Source organism: Cygnus atratus, chromosome 29 (assembly GCF_013377495.2).
Source record: "Cygnus atratus isolate AKBS03 ecotype Queensland, Australia chromosome 29, CAtr_DNAZoo_HiC_assembly, whole genome shotgun sequence".
Classification (NCBI taxonomy): Eukaryota; Metazoa; Chordata; class Aves; order Anseriformes; family Anatidae; genus Cygnus; species Cygnus atratus.
In genome coordinates, this window is record NC_066390.1 from 190,908 (window position 1) to 210,820 (window position 19,913).

Below are 19,913 nucleotides of genomic sequence, written 5' to 3' on the forward strand. Positions count from 1 at the left end.
ACAAACCCCGTGCCCGAGGGGCCCGGCGCTCAGCCCGCGCTGGGGGCGCCGGCCCTCGTGCGCCCCGTGCCTGCCGCGCGCCCCCCGGCCGGCCCCGCGCCCCCCGCCCGCCCCTTACAAGTCCAGCTCCAGGTCCTGCAGCTCCTCCTCCAGGGCTTTCCGCCGGCCCAGCTTCTCCAGCTGCTCTTTGGTCAGCTGCTTGATCTCGCCGGAGTCGAGCCGCTGCTGCAGCTCCTCCACCTGCCGCAGCTTCTTCCTCAGGTTCTTGATCTTCTTGGCTTTCTCTGAGGCCGCCGCTTCACCGTCGGCGGGGCCCTGGGCGCCGCAGGCCGGCTGCGGCGCAGCCGCTCGCGCGTCCCCCCCGAGGGAGACCTTCTCCAGCGACTGGATCAGTTCGTCCGTCTCCCGCTCCCCTTTCTCCTGCTGCTGCTTCCTCTTCTCCTTGCGTTTCAAATTCCTTTTGGCCGCCTTGGACAGTCCCGTCTCCCCGCCCTCCGCCTTGCCGGGCTGCTTGCCGGGCGGCGCGGCAGCCTCCAGGCTCAGCCCCGGGGGCAGCTCGGGTTTGCTCTTGAAGAACTTCACGTACTTGTTCTCGTACCTGCGCGGAAGGAGAAGCGCTGACGGCGCCGCCGCCCCCACCGAGCCGCAAACCTCGGCGCCTCCAGCCTGCCGCGGCCCCGATCCTGCGCTCTGCCACCGCGCCGCCGCCACCCCCAGCTCCTCGGGGGCCTCCTCGCGGCGCAGCCGGCCCCGCGGGCGGCCGGATACGTACCGTCAGCGCGCGGCTTACGGGCTAAAGAGGGGGGTCAGAATTGCTCGGGCACCTGGAAAGAGACCGACACCCCGAGACGTAACCCGGCTGGGGTGCGCCGGGGGGGGGCTGGGGGCTCCTGCCTTCACCGCACTCTCCGGGGGTGGGGGTCAGGGCACGGCACGGCGCCTCTGCCTGGGACCCCCCCCCCCGAAACCCTCCCCCCCGTGCCCCACTTACACCGGGACCTCCTCCTGCGGCACGTAGCCCTCCTTCACCCGCCGCTGCTTCCGCCAGGTGCCGTCGGGGCGCTGCGTGGAGGCGATGTACTTCCCTGCGGGGGGGCAGCACCGTCTGCTGGGGGCTCCGGAGCCCACCGGGCCCCCCCCGTGCTCCAGAGGCCCTCCGGTCCCCCAGCCCGGGAGGCCCCCGGTCCCCCAGCCCTCGGGCCGGGAGCCCCCCGTTCCCCACCCCCCGGCCCCGGGAGCCCCTCGGGCACCCCTCGTGCCCCGGGAACCCCCCGGGACCCCAGCCCCAAGAGCCCCCCGGGCCCCCCGTCCCGTGTCGGGAGCCCACCGGGACCCCCCCCCTACCCCGGGAGCCCCCCGTCCCTCCCCCCATCCCAGTAACCCACCGTGAGCCCCCTCCCCCCCTCCCCGGGAGCCCCTCGATGCCCCCCCGGTGCCGATGCCGCACTAGGGGCACCCGTGCAGCCGGTACCGGGCCGGGGGAAAGGGCAGGGCCCAGCCCCGCGGGGCCGGGGGAAGGCGCCGGTGCCGGCAGCGGGCCCCCGGTTGCGGTGCGGCGGGGAGCAGCGGGCCCCCCCGCGCCGGGCCGGGCCGGGCCGGGCCGCACTCACCGGTCTCGTCAGTCACATAGGGAGTCGCCATCTTGCGAGCGCGACACACTTCCGGCCCCCGGGCCCCGCCCCCGGAAGTGGCCGCGGCGGCGGCGGCGGGGGGAAAGGGAGGGGGAGGGGAGGGCGGGCGGCACCGCCGCCATTTTGTTTTTAAAGGCGCCGCGCCCTGCTCGGGGGAGGCCCCCGGGGGGAGGCCCCCGGGGGGGGCCGGGCCCCGCCCCGCCCCGCCCCGCCCCGCCGTGACGGTGGGAGGCGGGGGGGGGGGAGGGGAACCGGGCCCGGCCCCCCCTTGTGCCCGCAAGCCCCTGAGGTTCACCCGGCAGCGCCCCAAAACCGCCACCGCCGCCCGCGATTACAACCCGCGATAACGGCGGCGGGGCTGGTGGCAGGGAGCGGTACCGGGGGGGGCGCGGAGGGACGGGGGGGGCCGTGCCCGTTGCCCCCCCCCCGCGCCCCGGGGCAGGCAGGATGCGGCGCCGCCCGCCCCCGCGGTGCCGCGGGGATTTCCCCGGTACCCTCCCCCGCCCGGGGCCGCCTCCCTCCGCCCGCCCCCGGGGGCGCCGCGGTCCGGTCCCCCCCTCCGGCCCCCCTCCCCCTCCGGTCCCCCTCCGGTCCCCCCCCGGTCCCCCCACACCCGGCGGGGCCCAGGAAGGAAGCGCCGGGGCCGCAGCCCACGGGAGCGGGCGGGGCAGGTGCGCCCCGAAGGCGGACACCGGGGGGGCACCGGGAGGGCACCGGGGGGGCCGCACGGAGTCGGCAGCGAACGACGGCGGCCGCGGGTGGAGGGCACCGGGCCCCGCCGCGCCGCTCCCCCGGGGCCGTGGGGTTCCGGGGCTCCCCCCCCGGTTCTCCCCCCCCCCGCCACACGTGCGCCCGGTGCCGCCCCGCCCCGCCCCGCCGGGCCGTGATGTCAGCGGGGCCGGGCCGCGGCGGGAGCGCGGGCACCGGGACGGGGCTGAGCAGCGGCAGCGGGACCTGACCCCAGCCCGGCCCCGGCAGGTACCGGCACCGGCGCCGACGGGGCGGGCGGGGCACCGGCGGGATGGGCGGGGACCGGGCGGGACGGGGGGGACCGGCACCGGCACCGGCACCGGGATGCGCCGCCCCCGCCCAGGGGGAACCGCACGGCATCGCGCTGACGGGAGCCGGGCGGAACCGGGCCGGGCCGTGGGGGGCCGGGAGCAGGGCCGCCCACGAGCACCGGGCGGGGAACGGCGGCACCGGGCGAGGAACGGGAAGGAAGCGGCGCCGGCTGGGCACGGCCCCGGCTGCAGCCCCGGGGAGCGGCGCCCGGTGCCGCCGTTCCCGGCCCCCTTGCTCTCGGCGCAGCCCCCGGGCGCGGCGGGTTCCGGGACTCCAAGCTCCGGTGCCGGTCCCGATCCCGTCCCGCCGCCCCCACCGGGGCTCCCGGGAGCGGCGGGAGGAGGCAACCGGGCACCGGGCAGTGCGCGGCGGAACCGAAAGGCCCAGCCGGGCGGGGGGGGAGCCCCGCCGTGCATCCCGGCCCCGCCCGCCCCGGTGCTGGGCGCCGCCGCCTCCCACCTGCGCGCCCCGGAGTCGTCCCGGCGCTCGGTGCCGCCCCCTACGGGACCGACGGCGGGACCCGGCGCGGCGCCGGCACCGGGACGGGCTGGGGGCGCCCCCCGGTGTCCCCCCCCAGGGCAGCAGCCGCCCAGCCCCGGGCATGAGCGGCCCCGTTACTCCCGGCGGTGGCACCGGGAGGAGGAGCGCGGGGGCGCAGCCCGGGGCTGCCGGTAGCCGGGGAGGGGCCGTGCGCGGGGGCTGCCCCGGCCCAGCCCCGCGGCCCCCCCGCGGCCCCGCTCCGTGCCCGTTACTAAATAAGGGAAGCGGCCGCTGCGCCGGGGGGGTCCCGGGGGCTGCGCCCGGCCTCGGGGCTCCCCGGGGGGGGTCCGATGCTGGGGGGGGGGGCAGATGGGGGCCCGGAAAGCGCCGTGACGCACCCAAGGGTGCTACAGGCAGGGGAGGGACGGCGGGGACGTTCGGCCCACGTTTGGGTCACATCTGGGGGGTTTTGGGGTGGGAGGTGCCGTGCGTGCCCCCCTCCATCACCCCCAGCCCGGTGGGGGGCGGGGGCCGCCATCACCGGCCCTGCCCGGGCACCGCTTGCCACCTGCTCCCCAGTGCCACGCAGGGTGCAAAGCTCAGCCCTCGCCCTCGGGGACGGCGCCACCGCAGCTGGGCTGCCCACGGGCGGCGCGGGCGTGGGGCCGGGGGGGCCCGTGGGTGGGTGGCACCCATGGGTGAGTGTGCACCCTTGGGCGAGCAGCACCCGTGGGCGGGCGGCACCTGCGTGCAAGCAACACCCATGGGCGAGCATGCACCCGTGGCTGAGCAGCACCCACGGATGAGCAGCACCCGTGGGCGGGTGTCACCCGTGGGTGAGCGGCACCCATGGGTGAGCAGCGCCTGTGGGCGAGCGCAGGAGCCGAATGCGCGCCCGGCAGCGGGCCGCACGCAGCCCAGGGGTGCGGAGGCGGCGCGGGTGCAAGCGTGTGCGCCCGCCTGCCTGCCCCACGTGCCCGCTGTCGGGGGCCGCTGGGGAAGTGGCTGCCCACGTTTTGGTGTTTTTTTTTTTGGGGGGTGGGGGCACACGCACGTGCCCGGGCGCCGCCGCCCACGTGCCCCCGCTCCCGCCCACGGTGGCACCCGGCTGCCCGCTCGCCCTCCCCGCGGTGCCAGCGCCCGCCGTGCCGGCGCCTGGAGCCAGCTGCCGCCATGAATTAGTAATGGCCACGGCAGGGTGGGGAGGGCCCGGGGGGGGCTTTGCGAGGCCGGGGAGCTGCGGCCGGCGAGGCGAGGCGATGCTCAGCCCTGGGGCTGTGGCCAGGGTGGGGTGGGGGGTGGCCGGTACCACCCCTTGTGCTCATCGTCCCCCCCCCACCCCTGGCCGCGGCGGTGGCTCAAAGCCGGTGGCTGTCCCCTGCTTGGCGCTCGGCCATCCCCACGCTGCGGGTGGACCCCCCCCTGCTCCCCCCCATGGGGCTGTGCTGGGGCAAATGGTGGGGTGGCGGGCGGGGGGGTGGAATGGGGGGGCCCCCGCTGTGCCCTCACCTCAGCCCTCGCCCCGCAGGCAGTGCCCGCCAGCCAGCAGCCATGGAGGAGAGCCCGGAGTGGGGCACGCTGAGCCCCGAGGAGTTCGCCCACCTCCAGAAGTACCTGGACTGTGAGTGGGGGGGGACGGGGGCAGGGGGGGCATGGCGTTGGGTGCAGCACCCCCATGTGCACACGCGTGTGCACGCACGGGGGCGATCGTGCGTGCACGTGTTGGGGGCAGCTTTGCACATGTGGCGGTGGCTTTGCACGCATGGGATGGCCGCGTGCGCGTGCACCGGGATGGGGCTGTGTCCGTGCACGCCCATGTGTGCACACCCATGCGTGTGCCTCGTCCGCGTGTGCATGCCCTGGAGTGGCCTCGCACGCGCCTCTGCCCCCAGACAGCAGCAAGAAGGTGCAGGACGTGCTGCAGGACTTCTACGGCGACGGGGCCCTGTCCCAGCACCTGCAGGGAGAGGTGGGTCCCGGTGGGGGGCCAGGGGCCGCACGCTGCCCCCTCCCCCCCCCCGGCGCTTCCCCAACCCCTCTGTGCCCCCCCCCCCAGTGCGTGGACTTCGAGGGCTTCAGGCTGTTCCTGCAGAGCTACCTGGAGGCGACCGATGTCCCCGAGACGCTGTGCCGCCATCTCTTCATGTCCTTCCAGAGCACGGCCCCTGGGCAGCCGGGTGAGGGATGGGGGGGGGACAGGAGGGGACACCAGGGGGGACAAGAGGGGACACCGGGAGGGCCACGGGGCTCAGCGCCGCTCAGCACCATCTGTCCCAGCAGGCAGTGGCCTCGTCTGCGTTAACGATGTCTCCTGCTACTTCTCGCTGCTGGAGGGCGGGCGCCCCGAGGACAAGCTGGAGTGTGAGTGGGGGCCTGCAGGGGAGGGCTGGGGGGGCTGCCCCCATCTCACCCCCTTGTGCCCCCCCCCCAGTCACCTTCAAGCTCTATGACAAGGATGGGAACGGGCTCCTGGACAGCTCAGTGAGTGATGGGGGATCGGGGGGGGGGGCACAGGACGGGTTCCCCCGGCCCCTTCCTGACGCTCAGTGCCGCAGGAGGTGGAGCGGATCATCACCCAGATGATGCGGGTGGCCCAGTACCTGGACTGGGACGTCACGGAGCTGAAGCCGGTGAGCGGGGCTGGGGTGACGGGCCCCCCCCCCACCCCGACCCCTCACATCTCCCCCCACCCCCCTCAGCCCTGTGTCCCCCCCAGATCCTGCAGGAGATGATGCGGGAGATCGACTACGACGGCAGCGGGACGGTGTCGCTGGCCGAGTGGCTGCGCGGCGGCGTCACCAACATCCCGCTGCTGGTGCTGCTGGGCCTGGAGGTGGTGAGTGGGGGCGTGGGTGGGGGGAGGCTGTGCCGGGACCCCCCCGGACCCCTCTGACACCTCCTCCCCCCTCTGGCTGTCCCCAGCACATGAAGGACGACGGGCAGCACATGTGGCGCCTGAAGCACTTCAACCGCCCCGTGTACTGCAACGTGTGCGAGACGCTGCTGGTCGGGCTGCGCAAGCAGGGGCTGTGCTGCACCTGTGAGCGGGATGGGGACGGGGTGGGGACAGGATGAGGGTGGGAATGGGACAGGATGGGGATGGGGACGGGGGCGGAATGGGGACAGGACAGGGATGGGGATGGGGGCAGGACAGGGGTGCAGTGGGGACAGGGATGGTTGTGAGATGGGGATGGGGGTAGGACAGGGACCTGATGGGGACAGGGTTGGGATGGGGACAGGGACCTGATGGGGCTAGGATGGGGACGGGGATGGGACAATGGTGCAGTGGGGACAGGGATGGTTGTGAGATGGGGACGGGGATGGGATGGGGACCTGATGGGGACAAGACTGGGACGGGATGGGGACAGGGACCTGATGGGCACAGGACGGGGACAGGGCTGGGATGGGGACGGGATGGGGACAGGGACCACGAGGTGTTGGGATGGGGCCGGGACGGGCGGGGGCGCAGTGTAATCCGGGGCCGGGACCAGGCCCAGCCCCACTGCTCAGCCCCAGCTGTTGTGGGAGGCCCCGCCCCCTCCAGCTGTGCACGAGGCCCCACCCACTTTTGGGGCGGAGCCATGACGTAAGCCCCACCCACCTCGAAGCCAATTGGTGCCCGGCTGGATGTGGCGGTGGTGTGATTGGCTGGTGGGTGGGGCCAGGCTGTGGGCGGTGCCTCATTACGCCCCACCCCATTTGGCCCCGCCCCCAGTCTGCAAGTTCACGGTCCACGAGCGCTGCGCCCGCAAGGCGCCCCCCAGCTGCATCAGCACCTACGCCAAGTCCCGCAAGGAGGCCGGCGTGAGTGCCGCCCGTCTGTCCGTCCGTCTGTCCATCCGTCCGTCTGTCCGTCCGACTATCCGTCCATCCATCCATCTGTCCATCCATCTGTCCGTCTGTCCGTCCATCCATCCATACGTCTGTCCATCCATCCGTCCGTCTGTCCATCCGTGCCATCTGTCCGTCTGTCCATCCATCCATCCGTCCGTCTGGCCATCCATCCGTCTGTTTGTCCGTCCATCCCATCCATCCCGTCTGTCCATCCGTCCATCTGTCCATCCATCCCTCGCTCTGCCCGCTCACCTGTTGTCCATCGCTCCGCCCGGCCTGGCCGCCCATCTCGCCTTCCACTCAGCCGTCGGTCCGCTTGTCCGTCTGTCCGTCCGCTCTCCTGTCGATCCCTGTGTTTATCTGACCGCCTTGCCATCCGTCTGTCCGTATCCCCCTCCCCGGTCCGTCTGTCCGTCCATCCCCCCCCACCCGCCTGCCTTCCCCGTTGTCCTGCCCCCTGTCTTGTCGTCCGCCCATCCATCTGTCCGTTTGTCCACCCGCTCCTTTGTCAACCCGTCCATCTGCCCACCCCTCCGTCTGTCCGTCCACCCCCCTCCCCATCTGTCTGTCCATCCGCATCCCCCCCATCCGTCCTTATCCCCCCCCGTCTGTCCATCCATCCATCCCCGCCCTGTCCGTCTGTAACCCTCCCCCCTCCGTCCTCATCCCCCCCCGGTCTGTCCGTCCATATCCTCCCCATCCATCTGTCCGTCCATACCCGGTCCGCCTGTCCGTACACCCCTGTCCGTCTGTCTGTCCGTACCCCCCCATCCGTCCGTCCATCCACACGCCGCCCCCCCCGCTGCCCCCCAGGTCCAGGCCCACGTCTGGGTGAAGGGTGGCTGCGAGGCCAGCAAGTGCGGCCGGTGCCAGAAGAAGATCCGAAGCTTCCAGAGCCTGACGGGGCTGCACTGCGTCTGGTGCCACCTCAAGGTGTGGGGGCACGGGGGGGGGGCGCATGGGGGGGGCACAGGGCGGCCAAAGGTGGTCCCGACCCCGCGCTGTGCCCCCAGATCCACGAGGAGTGCCTGGCCGCCGTGCCCCCCGCCTGCGACTGCGGGCTGCTGCGGGACCACATCCTGCCCCCCTCTGCCATCTACCCCGTGGTGTTGGTGAGCACAGGGCTGGGGGGAGGATTTGGGGGGCTGGGGGGGGGGCGCTCCTGGGTGGGGACGTGGCCGTGACCCCCCCCCCCCGGTGCTCGCAGGAGCGGCAGAACAGCCAGAAGGATGGGAGCGGGACGTCGGGAGAGGAGGGACCCCAGGTCTTCACCACCCCTGAGGGACAGGCGCTGCGGGTGAGCAGTGCCCCCCCCCAAAATATCCATGTGTGCCCCCCCCCCCGAATATCTGCGTGCCCCCCCCCATGTCTGCGTCTCACCCCCCCACCCCGCAGGTCAGCCCCGTGCCCGACACCCACCCGCTCCTTGTCTTCGTCAACCCCAAGAGCGGAGGGAAGCAGGGGGAGAGGTGAGGGGCTGGGGGGCGCTGGGCTCACCCCGGACCCCCCCCCAAAAAGGAGAAGGGGGGGGCGGCCCCCCTGGCCCCCCCAGCCCAGCGCCCCTCTCCCACAGGGTGCTCCGTAAGCTCCAGTACCTGCTGAACCCGCGGCAGGTCTACAACCTGCAGCAAGGAGGACCCAACCCCGGGTGAGGAGGGGGCTGCAGTGAGTGCTGGGGAGGGGGGGGGGCAGCCCTGTCCTGACCCCCCCCTCCCTAAATCCCCCCTTCTCTCCCCCCAGCCTCAATTTCTTCCGGGACGTGCCAGATTTCCGCATCCTGGTGTGCGGCGGGGATGGCACCGTGGGCTGGATCCTGGATGCCATTGGTGGGTCCGGCCCCCCCGGGGGGGATCAGATGTGCCCGGGATCCCACCCCCAACCCCCCCCCCCAACATCCCCCCCCCTCCTGACCGTGCTTCTCCTCACAGACAAGGCCAACCTGCCCCGGCGGCCCCCCGTGGCCGTGCTGCCCCTGGGGACCGGCAACGACCTGGCCCGGTGCCTGCGCTGGGGCGGAGGTTAGCAGGGCACGAGGGGGGGCCCCGTGTGCCCGTCCGCTCCCCCCAGCTGTCCCTACCATGCCCCCCCTCCCCCCCCCCCCAGGCTATGACGGGGAGAACCTGGTGAAGATCCTGAAGGACATCGAGGGCAGCAGCGTGGTGCAGATGGACCGCTGGCACCTGCGGGTGCTGCCCACCAGCCCCGCCGAGGCGGGCGACCCGGTGCCCTACGAGATCATCAACAACTACTTCTCCATCGGGGTGGTGCGTGGGGGGGGGGGGGAGCAGGGGGGTTTTGGGGCAGGGGGCACGGCCTCACAACCCCCCCCATGCCATGCTCTGTGCCCCCCCCTCCCCAGGACGCCTCCATCGCGCACCGCTTCCACATCATGCGGGAGAAGTACCCCGAGAAGTTCAACAGCAGGTGGGCGCAGCGGGGCGGTCCCCGTGGCGGGGCGCGTCCCCAAAACTTGCCCCCCCCACCCCAAACGTGCCGTGCCCCCCCTCCCCCAGGATGAAGAACAAGCTGTGGTACCTGGAATTCGCCACCTCCGAGACCCTCTTCGCCACCTGCAAGAAGCTCAAGGAGTGCCTGAGCATCGAGGTGAGCCCCTGCCCCGTGGCACCGTGGTGTCCACCCGCCGCCCTGCCCTGATGTCTGTGCCCCCCCCTCCCCCCCCAGTGCTGCGGGACCCCCCTGGAGCTGCGGGGAGTGCTGGCGGGGGTGGCGGTGCTCAACATCCCCAGCATGCACGGAGGCTCCAACCTCTGGGGCGAGACCAAGCGGCCGCTGGGCGAGGCGAGGCGGGCGCCCGGTGCCGAGCAGCCCCCGGCCATCACCGACGCCGAGACCCTCAAGACCTGCGTGCAGGGTGCGTGGGGGGAGGGGGCTGGGGGTGCGAGGATGTCCCCCCCACACCCGGGGCTGGCACTGTCCTGACCCCCACCCCGCCGGCTCTGCCCCCCAGACCTGAGCGACCAGCGGCTGGAGGTGGTGGGGCTGGAGGGAGTGCTGGAGATGGGGCAGATCTACACCGGGCTGAAGAGCGCGGGCACGCGGCTGGCCAAGTGCTCCGAGATCACCCTGCGGTGAGCCAGGGGGCTGGGGGGGCGCGGGCTGTGCCCCACAGGGGCCAGGGGCTTGGGTGCTAACCGAGGGGGGGGGCTGCTTCTTGCAGGACGCTGAAGCCCCTCCCCATGCAGATCGATGGAGAGCCCTGGATGCAGCCACCCTGCACCGTGCGTACCCCTCTCCCCGTGGTGCTAGTCCTCCCAGCCCCCTCTGAGCCCCCCCAGTCCCCTTTGACCCCCCCTCCGAGCCCCCCCAGCCCCTCTGAGCTCCCCCCCAAGTCGCCCCCCCCCCCCCCCAGCCCAGCCCTCGTCCTCTTGCTCGCAGATCAAGATCACCCACAAGAACCAGGCGCCAATGCTGATGGCCCCCCCACCGCGCTCCTCCAGCTTCTTCGGCCTCAAGAAGGGCCCCGTGGAGGCCTGAGGGGGCCGGAGCCCCCCCCTCCACCTCCTGCGGTGTGCCCCAGGCAGGGGCCATGGACCAAAGGCCTGACCAGGGGCAGGCACCATGCTGTCCCCCCCCCCCATATTGCACGCACGGGGTGCTCTGGGGTGGGGGCAGCTGGACGGACCCCCCAGGGGCAGTGGGAGGGGGGCTGCACCATGCCCCCCCCCAACATCCCTGTGCACCGCCCCAGCTGGAGCCCCCACCCTGCTGGGCTCCCCCCGTGCCCTATTTATTACCCCCCCCCCCCGCATTTCAAGTGCCTCTTGCAGTAATAAAGCCGGCGGCGAGACGGGCGCTGGGCTATGCCTCTCCTGGGGGGCTCAGCCCTGGCCCCCCTGCCCCCCCCCATGCAACCAGACAAAGCAGGGGCTGAGCTGAGCCTTTATTCATGTCACCCGGGGCACGCGGCCCCCCCGGGTCCTGGGGGCTCGGGCCAGGTGGGGGGCGTAGTGGTTGGGGGGGGTGGATCCCCGCAGCCCCTACACGGCGTTGGCACGGAGCAGGGGGCTGCTCTCACCGCTGGGGGCCCCCCGAAAAACCTGGCGCAGCAGTAGGCGGAGGGTGGCACCGGGGGGCAGCCAGCCCCGGGGGCAGGGGGCCGGGGGGGGCCGCGGCCAGCAGCAGGCTGTACTTCACTCGGCTGTGGGGCAGAGAGGGGGTTAGCACAGGGGGGCTGGGGGTGAGCCCCCATGTTGCGGTGTCCCCTCCCCGTTTTCTAGTGCCCCCCCCCCCCTCCACATCGCGGTGCCCCCTGGCCAGGCTCACCGGTAGGTGTAGGCGGCGGTGCCCAGGGCGGCAGCAATCAGCACCAGCCCCACGGTGAGTGTGGTCCTGCCGGCGGCCGGGGCTGCGCCTGGGGCAGAGGCAGCTGAGCATCCCTGACCCCCCCACCCTGCCGCCTCCCCCCTCCCCAGCCCCAGTCCCACCTCCGACGGCCACGCGGGTGCTGGCCACGGCCAGGCCGTTGCCGTTGGCCAGGGAGACGTTGAGGCAGTAGAGGCCGGACTGGTTGAAGTCCTGGCGCAGCACCAGCTGGCAGCCGGGTGCCGGCGCCACAGCCGAGCACGTCTGCGTCTGCGCCATCTGGCACTCAGCATCCGCCACCACGGTGCACACCTCCTCGGGCAGGCTGCCGGGGGTCGGGGAAGGGGTCAGCAGGGCCCCCGCCCCCCGGGCACCCATCACAGCCCCAAGGCGTGGGTCCTGCGCTGCCCCCCCTGCTTGCGCCCCTCGGCCCCGGGCCAGCCCTGGGCGCTGCCTCCAAGCTGGCCCCAGCTCGTGATCATGGTCCCCACGCTGCCCCAGCTCCAGGACATCGTGTCCGAGCTGACCCCATCCCCATGGCTGGGATGTGGTCCCCTCCTCCACATCAGGGTCCCCACCCCATTCCCAGCTCCAGACCAAGGTCCCCACCCTGTTCCCAGCCGCTAACCTGGGTCCCATTCATCATCCCTGAGCCATCCCCAGCCCTGGCACCGTCCCCAGCTCCGGTGCGTTGTCCCCATGCCATCCCCAACTCCAACCCCGGCCCCCAGCTGCCCTCACCTCCCCTCGCACGTCACCGTCAGCTCCACGCTGTTCCCACTGCCCTCGGGCTCCACGGGCACCACCTGCACGATGGCCATGCTCTCGATGCCCTCTGCAAGGGGACGTGGAGTCAGAGCAGGGCCGGCCCCTCCAGGTCCCCTCCCCGGTCCCCGGCACTCACGGACGATGTCGAGCTGGGTGGAGAAGGTGCCGTAGCGGTACAGGACGCAGCCTGTGGGCTCAGCCGCGGGCGCCTGGCGCTTCACCAGCACCAGGGGCTCGCCGGGGGTGGCCGTGGCTCCATCCGTGGCTCCTGCTGTGGCTCCCGCTGTTGCTCCCGCTGTTGCTCCCACTGTGGCATCAGCTATGGATTCAGCTGTGCCCCCAGCCGTTGCTCCAGCTGTGGCTGTCACCACGTCCCCACCTGTGGCTGCAGCCGTATCCCCAGCCGTGTCCCCAGCTGTCACCGCGCCTGCAGGGGACCCAGGCAGAGAAGCGGCTGGGGAAGGGCAGGAAGGGAAGGGGAAGAGCTGTCCCCTCGTAGGACCCCCAAGACGTGGCCCAACCCGCCCTGCCCCACGGGGGCAGCACCCACCTGCAGCCACGGTTCCTCCCGCAGCCGTGGGGGCCGCGGTGCCCAGCACGTCCCCAGCTGGGGACACAGAGGCAAGGAGCAGGGGGTCTGCGGCGGTGGCAGCAGGGTCCGTAGCGGCTGCTGCACCGGCCACCGCAGTGCTGAGCACCAGGACAGGGACGGGCTCGGTAGCAGCAGGATCCAAAGGCGCAGCCACTGTTGCCCCCATGGGCTCTGCTGGCTCCCCAGAGCCTGCGGGTGCTGAGGTGCCGGGTGCCACAGTGGTTCCAGGTGCTGCAGCAGTGCCGGACCCTGAAGCAGTGCCTGGTGCTGCAGCGGTGCCAGGTCCCGTAGCGGTGCCAGCGGTGGGACCCGCTGGCTGTGTGGCCGTGGGTCCCCCCGAGGGCACCAGCCCGGTGGTGGGGTCCACGACGGGGGGCATGGAGGTGCCGCAGGTGCTGAGCGGGATGGCCGCCTGCAGCACCAGGCGGGCGGCGAAGGACCCGGCCTGCAGGTAGGTGTGGGTGACGATGGCGCTGCGGGAGATGAGGGTGCCGCTCTGGTCCCCGAAGTCCCACGAGTAGGAGATGTCGGCGTCACGCAGGTAGCGGCTGGGGTCGTGCAGCCGCACGCTGAAGGCCACGGGGTGGTTGCGCACAAAGCGCCCGCCGCCCGCCGCCTGCACCTGCGCCACGTCCACTGCCAAGGGCACCTGGTCTGGGGTCGCACAGGCGCCGTCAGCTCGGCCGCCGCCGGTGCCGCCGCGTCGCCATCATCACTGCCCCATGCCCGGTGCCTACCTGTGATGCTGAACTGGGAGCTGGCGCGGCCGATGGGGACAAACTTCTGGCGGCCGCGGTAGTGGTAGACAACCACCTCCATGGTGTAGGAGCCCAGGGCCACCCCGTCCGTCCCCACTGTCAGCTGGGACACGGCGCTGTCCACCACCTGCCAGTAGCGCCCTGCGGGGACGGCACGGCTCAGGCGCCGGCCGCAGGGACGCCGCGGTACCGGGGAGCGGGGACACGGTGCCGGCCTCACCCCACGTCCACCACACGTAGACGAATTTTCCACGCTTGCCCCAGGCGCTGCGGGGAAAGGGCTGCCCGTCGGGGAAGACGCCGTCCGAGCCCTCGGCCAGCTGCTCCGGGAAGACGGGGTCACCCTGCGTGACGCGGGTGCCTGCGGGGACCAGATGCTGAGCGTGGCATGGGGGTGGCCACAGCCCCCACCAGGGACGGGGCAGGGGGCGTCAGGCTGGCGCTGACCGTTGACGGTGCAGTTCTGGCTCCACACCACGCGGCCGTCGGGCAGTGCCGTCTGCGTGCTGGGGAAGCGCAGGGCGATGGAGAAGGTGGCCTTGGCGCCTGCCATGGTGGGGGCGTCGTTGCTGATGTCGAGGGTGACGTCGCCGCCTGTCGGGCACCGGTTTGGGGTGGTTCAGGGACTGGTGCCACAGGCAGCGTCCCCGTGCCCCCCCGTACCCACCTTGCCAGCAGTCCCTCTGCCGCGCTGTCCCCTCCTGCCACGGCCGGTACAGTCCCGAGTCCCAGCTCCGGAACGCTGCCGGTCGCCCACTCCACGTCTGGCTCCGGCCGCGGCTCCAGCCACCGGCTCCTGCGGGAGGAGAAGGGCCAAGGACGCGTGTGGCACCCCCAGGGCTCCCGGCTGGGTCCTCTTTTGGAGCCCCAGGGGACACGTGACGGACTCAGGCTGCGGTGCGGGGCAAAGCCCATCACATGGCGCTGGGCGCCGCCCAAAGCCCCTTCATGTGACTCTCAGCTGAGCCGGCCGCAGCACAGGGCGAGTGCTCCCCCTGTGCCCCCCGCTCAGGGGTGGGCAGCCCCCGGCCCCCATCTCAGCCCCATCCGCTGCAGCGTGGGGACCCCGTGGGGACACACGAGGATGGGGATCCCCTGAGCAGCCCCTGTCCCGGGGGAGCCCCCATGCAGCGGGACGGGACCCCCGTGCTGGCAGGGGGGTGCACCCCAGTGCAGACCCCACCCCGGGGGGGCAGCGGGGGCTGATCCTGCTCCCACGCCAGCAGGCTCCCAGCACCAACCCCTCCATCCCCTCCCTGCTCGGGGGTCCCCAGGGTACCAGGGGCTGCCCCTCGCAGCCGGGACCACCCCATAGAGACCCCCGCTCCCATCGGGCCCCTGGCAGCCGCAGCCCCCAGCCCCACTTACGGTGCTGAGCTGTGGCCAGGGCCAGGAGGGCCCCCAGCAGCACGATGGCCCCGTGCACCCACATGCTCCGGCCGCTCTCTTCTCGCCTCCTTGCGCTCAGGCTCCCGGAAGAGGCGAAGGCAGCAGTGGCGGGGGGATAAGAAGGGGTCTCCTTTGCATAGCCCCTCCCTGCGGGACGGCCCTGGCGGGGCTGCGGGTGGGCACGTGTGTGCACGTGTGTGCATGTGTGTGCACACGTGTGTGTCTGCAGCCCCATGCTCCCTCCCGGCCTGGTCACACGCTCCTGGACCTGGCTCCGTCCAGGCAGGCAGGGGCTTGGGGCAGGCTGCAACCCCTCCGGGGGGCTCGGGGCAGGCTGGGACCCCTCTGGGGGGCTCGGGGCAGCTTCTCCCCTTGCCCTGCAGCCACTGCTGCCCCACGCTCGTGGCACCATCTGCTTTGGGGTCATTGCAGGTCTGTCCCCAGCACAGCCCGGGGCAGGACCTTGGGGTCCTAAGAGCGCCCATGTGGCACCACGTGTGTGGGGCCGTGTCTGTGGGACCGTGTCCGTGGGACCATGTGTGTGACACGGTGTCTGGGGGACTGTTTGTATGGGGTCTGTGCATGTGACACAGTGTCTGGGGGACCATGTATGTGACACCGTGTCCATGGGATCGTGTCTGTGGGATCGTGCATGTGATACCGTGCCCATGGGACCATGCGCATGGGGTCTGTGTGTGTGACACTGTGCCCACAGGATGTGTCTGTGGGACTACACATGTGATGCGGTGTCTGTGGGACCATGTCCATGGGGTCATGGGTGTGACACCGTGTCCATAGGACCACATATGCGACACCGTGTCTATGGGGCCATGCGTGTGACACCGTGTCTGTAGGACCACGTGTGTGACACCGTGTCCGTGGCATTGTGTCCACGGGATTGTGGGTGTGATACCACACCCGTGGGACCGTGTCTGTGACACAGTGTCCGTGGGACTGTGCACATGGGCTCTGTGTCTGTGGCACCGTGTCCGTGGCGCCGTGTACCTGACACTGTGCCCGTGGCACTGTGGGCACACCCAGCACCGTGAGCACAGGACCGGGGGCGACCTCCGAGCCCCCAGCCCGAGCCCCCCGCCCAGCCGCGGTGCCGGGGGGACGCGGCCGGGCCCCACCCGCGAGGACCCGCTCCGTGGGCAGCGCCCCCCCGCGGCCGGCGCCTGCCCCTTTAAGGGATCTCCCGCGCCGCCCGCCCGCTCGGCCAATGGGGCGGCGCGGAGGGCGTGGCCGGCGGAAGGCGGGAAGAGGCGGGGGCGGGGCCGGCCGCGTTGTGGCGCGCCGCGGGGAAGCGGCGGCCGCGATCGTTCCGCGCCCGGCCCGGGACCGCCGGGAGCCCCCCCCCCCCGGGCCCCCCCCCCCGGGGCCGCCCATGGAGAACTTCCAGAAGGTGGAGAAGATCGGGGAGGGCACCTACGGCGTCGTCTACAAGGCCCGGAACAAGGTCACGGGGGAGGTGGTGGCGCTCAAAAAGATCCGCCTGGACACGTGAGCGGGGGGCACCGGCACCGGGGGGGGGGGGGTTACCGGCACCGGGGGGGGCTCAGCCCGGCTGCCCCCGCAGAGAGACCGAGGGCGTCCCCAGCACGGCCATCCGGGAGATCTCGCTGCTGAAGGAGCTCAAACACCCCAACATCGTCAAGTCAGCGGGGGGGGCGGGACCGGCCGGGGGGGGGTACCGGGGGGAGGGCGGGACCGGGGAGGGGACCGGGGAGGTGGAGGAACCGGGGGGGGGGAGCACCGGGGGGGAGGAAACACTGGGAGGGGGCAACCAGGGGAGGGGGTGGTATTGGGGGGGGGGGGGGCACCGAGGGGGGTGGGATGTGGAGTGTGGGGGGGCAGGTGCCCCAGTGGGTCCCTGGCTGGGGGGGGGGGTCTGGGGTTCTGGGGGCTGTGGGGGGGCAGGAGGGGGGGGGCTGGGGAGGGCAGGGGGGGCTGGAGGCTGTGGGGCATCAGTACTGGGGGGCTGGGGGGGGCAATTGGGGGGGTCTGGGGGCTGGGGGGGGGCAATACCGGGGGTCTGGGGAATGGGGGGAGGCAGTGGAGGGGTCTGGGATTTGGGGGGGGGGGGGTAAGTACCAAGGTCTGGAGGCTGCAGGGGGGCAGTACTGGGGGGCTGGGGGCTGCGGGGGGACAGTACAGGGGGTCTGGGGGGGGGGGTGGCAGTACCAGGGTCTGGAGGCTGTATGGGGCAGTGCTGGGGGGGAGGGGGGGGGGAAGTACTGGGGTCTGGCTGTTGGGGGGGGGGGGGGGTGGCAGTGCCAGCCCAGGTGCCCCCCCCCCAGGCTGCTGGACGTGATCCACACGGAGAACAAGCTGTACCTGGTCTTCGAGTTCCTGCACCAGGACCTGAAGAAGTTCATGGACGACTCCTCCCTTGGCATCGCCCTGCCTCTCATCAAGGTGCGCGGGGGGCTCGGGGCGGGGGGGGGTACGGTCAGGGGAAGGGGGAGGTGCTGACACCCCCCCCCCCCCCGCACCCCGCAGAGCTACCTGTTCCAGCTGCTGCAGGGCCTGGCCTTCTGCCACGCGCACCGCGTGCTGCACCGCGACCTCAAGCCCCAGAACCTGCTCATCAACGCCGACGGCGCCATCAAGCTGGCCGACTTCGGGCTGGCCCGCGCCTTCGGGGTGCCCCTGCGCACCTACACGCACGAGGTGGGCGTGGGGAAGGGGGAGGGGGGGGGGAAAGGGGGGGGGCTTGGCCCCGTGCCCACCGCACCCCCCCTGTCCCCCTCCACCCCAGGTGGTGACGCTGTGGTACCGGCCGCCCGAAATCCTGCTGGGCTGCAAGTACTACTCGACCGCCGTGGACATCTGGAGCCTGGGCTGCATCTTCGCCGAGATGGTGAGGGGGGGCCTGGGGGGGCCGCAGCCGAGGCGGGGGAGCAGGGCCACGACCCCCCCGTGGCGGCAGCTGCCACCCCCGGGTGTCCCCACGTTGAGGTCGTGTCCCGGTGGCACCTCGGGGGCGCCGTGGGGCAGTTGGGATGTGCCCTGGGGACGCCAAGGTGGCACCGTGGTGGCACCCTGGGGACACCCCAGGCACTGGTGACAGCCCAGGGACACCCAGGATGCCCCCTGAGTACACTGAAGGGGCACCCTGGTGGCACCCTGGGGACACCCCAAGCCCTGGTGGCACCCTGGGGCCACCCATGGCCTGGTCTGGGGACACCCTGCAGACAAACCAGGATGTGCCCTGGGGACACCCAGCGGGCTTCGTGGCGGCACCCTTGGGACACCCTGGAGACCCCCAGGGACACCCCAGGGACACCCCAGGGTCCCCCAGGACCTACCTTGGGGACATCCCAGGAACCCCCCAGGGACCCCCAGGACGTATCCAAGGGACCCCCCAGGGACCCCCAGGACCTATCCCAGGCCCCCCCCCAGCCCCCCTTTCCCACCCCGCTGCACCCCCCAGGTTTCCCCATCCCATCCCTGACATTTCCGCGTGCGGCGCCGGCTCCCGCCGCAGTCACTGGGGCACAAAGGGGGCTCTGTGGGCGCCGGGGTGGGGGGGGGACGGGGACAGACACGAACAACCGGCATCATGTGAGCCCCCAGCCCCGGCGCCGCGTCACGGGGCCGGTCACGAGCGGGGCGCGGGGCCGTTTGATCCCTGCCCCGCGGGGTCCTCCCCGCACCCCAAACCTGAGCACCCCCTGCTGACCCCAGTGCCCCCCCCTGCCCCCCCCCCCCCGCAGGTGATGCGGCGCGCGCTGTTCCCAGGGGACTCGGAGATCGACCAGCTCTTCCGCATCTTCCGCACGCTGGGCACGCCGGACGAGGCCGCCTGGCCCGGCGTCACCGCGCTGCCCGACTACAAGCCCACCTTCCCCCGCTGGGCGCGCCAGGATTTGGGCAAGCTGGTGCCGCCGCTGGACGAGGACGGCCACAAGCTGCTGGCGGTGAGCCCCCGGCCCCTGAAAGGGGGGGGACGGGCACCTGGGGGGGGGGGGGCGGAGCGCCCCCGCTCACCCCCCCTCACCCCCGTTTTTCTTCTCCGTCCCGCAGCAAATGCTGCACTACGACCCCAACAAGCGCATCTCGGCCAAGGCGGCGCTGCGCCACCCCTTCTTCCACGACGTCACCAAGGTGGTCCCCAACCTGCGCCTGTGAGCGGGGGGGGGGGGACACGGGAACTGCCCCTGTGTGTCCCCCCCCCCTGCAAGAAACCCTCAGCCCCACGTGCGAGGTGACGGCACCGGCTCTGGGACCACCCCCCCCCCCCCGGCTCCGGGACCCCCCCAGCTCCCTGCTGGCCCCCCAGGACTGCTCGGGGCAGAGCCCCCCCCCCCCTTCAAGGACGCAGCCCCCCCCGGAGAGGAGCCACCCCCCCCGCCCAGGGACAGGAGGGGCCCGCCCCCCTCCCCCCAGTAGCCCCCTCCTCACCCTGCTCTCAGCACTTACGGCCCTGCTGGGGGGGCCCAGCGCCTTCATCCCCCGCCTCCTCCTCCTCTCCTGTTCCCGCAGCGCGGTGTTGGGGAGGGGGGGGGAGAGCCCCCTGCGTTGTGTGCCCCTCCCCCTTTTCCTCCCCCCCTCCCCCCCCTTTTGTCGTGCCGCGGGGTTTCCTCGCTGCCTTTTGTACCCGATAAAGCTCCGCGTGCAGCGGTACCGCCTCTGCTCGGGGGGGACATGGGGGGGGGGGGTCTGCGCCTGCCCCCGCTGGGGGACCCCCAGAGTGTGGGGCCCCCCCTCACCCCCCTGTATGCGCCCGGCCCCCCCCAGGACCCACGCACGCCCCCCCCCGTGTGTCTGTAGGGCTGCTGTGTGGCCACCCTGCTTGTGCCCCATGGGCCCCAGCCGCTCCCACAGGGCCCTACAGCCCCGTATGTGCCCCGCAGACCCCACAGGTCCCGTCTGTGCTCCTGAGTCCCTTTAAGTCCCTTTGTGTCCCCCCAGGTTCCATACGTGTCCCACAGGTCCCTATAGGGCCTACATGCTCCCTGCAGTCACTGTAGGGCCCGTACTTGCCCCCCAGGTCTGTACAGGGCCTGTATGTCCCCCATGGTCCCTGTAGGGCCTTTACGTGCACCCAGGTCCCTATAGGGTCCATACGCA

The 19,913-nt window shown here is 72.7% G+C and overlaps 4 protein-coding genes across 9 annotated transcripts; 2 read left to right on the plus strand and 2 right to left on the minus strand.

Moving 5' to 3' along the window:
• Positions 1 to 108: 108 nt before the first annotated feature.
• PYM1 (PYM homolog 1, exon junction complex associated factor) lies at positions 109 to 1,683 on the minus strand. Its single transcript, XM_035571639.2, has 3 exons — positions 1,611 to 1,683; positions 992 to 1,085; positions 109 to 598 (listed from the first exon to the last, which is right to left on the minus strand). Exons 1-3 carry the CDS (start codon positions 1,639 to 1,641, stop codon positions 115 to 117), a joined length of 609 nt encoding a protein of 202 aa, XP_035427532.1. The 5' UTR covers positions 1,642 to 1,683; the 3' UTR covers positions 109 to 114.
• An 823-nt stretch (positions 1,684 to 2,506) lies between these two features.
• On the plus strand, positions 2,507 to 10,885 carry DGKA (diacylglycerol kinase alpha). Of its 2 annotated transcripts, XM_050715941.1 has the most exons (24): positions 2,507 to 2,609; positions 4,702 to 4,794; positions 5,066 to 5,142; positions 5,230 to 5,350; positions 5,454 to 5,534; positions 5,605 to 5,654; positions 5,729 to 5,803; positions 5,890 to 6,009; positions 6,096 to 6,213; positions 6,889 to 6,977; positions 7,821 to 7,940; positions 8,021 to 8,119; positions 8,215 to 8,304; positions 8,403 to 8,476; positions 8,581 to 8,655; positions 8,748 to 8,833; positions 8,936 to 9,025; positions 9,111 to 9,271; positions 9,367 to 9,431; positions 9,521 to 9,611; positions 9,690 to 9,879; positions 9,976 to 10,096; positions 10,186 to 10,246; positions 10,404 to 10,885. In XM_050715941.1, the coding sequence occupies exons 2-24, from the start codon at positions 4,725 to 4,727 to the stop codon at positions 10,500 to 10,502; spliced, it is 2,223 nt and encodes a 740-aa protein (XP_050571898.1). In that variant the 5' UTR covers positions 2,507 to 2,609; positions 4,702 to 4,724; the 3' UTR covers positions 10,503 to 10,885. The 2 variants fall into 2 exon arrangements, with proteins under 2 accessions (XP_050571898.1, XP_050571899.1); XM_050715942.1 differs by lacking the exon at positions 2,507 to 2,609 and having other exon boundaries at positions 4,775 to 4,794; positions 5,070 to 5,142; positions 10,404 to 10,747.
• A 13-nt stretch (positions 10,886 to 10,898) lies between these two features.
• Positions 10,899 to 14,880, minus strand: PMEL (premelanosome protein). Its single transcript, XM_035571631.1, is given in 12 exon segments — positions 10,899 to 11,107; positions 11,109 to 11,166; positions 11,292 to 11,379; positions 11,453 to 11,655; positions 12,072 to 12,165; positions 12,235 to 12,525; positions 12,649 to 13,344; positions 13,428 to 13,589; positions 13,669 to 13,809; positions 13,896 to 14,042; positions 14,116 to 14,244; positions 14,817 to 14,880. Coding segments are annotated over 12 exon segments (2,175 nt in total). The 3' UTR covers positions 10,899 to 11,005.
• A 1,344-nt stretch (positions 14,881 to 16,224) lies between these two features.
• CDK2 (cyclin dependent kinase 2) lies at positions 16,225 to 18,990 on the plus strand. Of its 5 annotated transcripts, none has more exons than XM_035571634.1 (7): positions 16,225 to 16,340; positions 16,417 to 16,494; positions 17,138 to 17,255; positions 17,340 to 17,510; positions 17,599 to 17,710; positions 18,564 to 18,760; positions 18,867 to 18,990. In XM_035571634.1, exons 1-7 carry the CDS (start codon positions 16,225 to 16,227, stop codon positions 18,969 to 18,971), a joined length of 897 nt encoding a protein of 298 aa, XP_035427527.1. In that variant the 3' UTR covers positions 18,972 to 18,990. The 5 variants fall into 5 exon arrangements, with proteins under 5 accessions (XP_035427527.1, XP_035427525.1, XP_035427528.1 ...); XM_035571632.1 differs by having other exon boundaries at positions 17,599 to 17,700; positions 18,557 to 18,760; XM_035571635.1 differs by lacking the exon at positions 17,599 to 17,710 and having other exon boundaries at positions 18,557 to 18,760.
• The last annotated feature ends 923 nt before the right edge of the window (positions 18,991 to 19,913 follow it).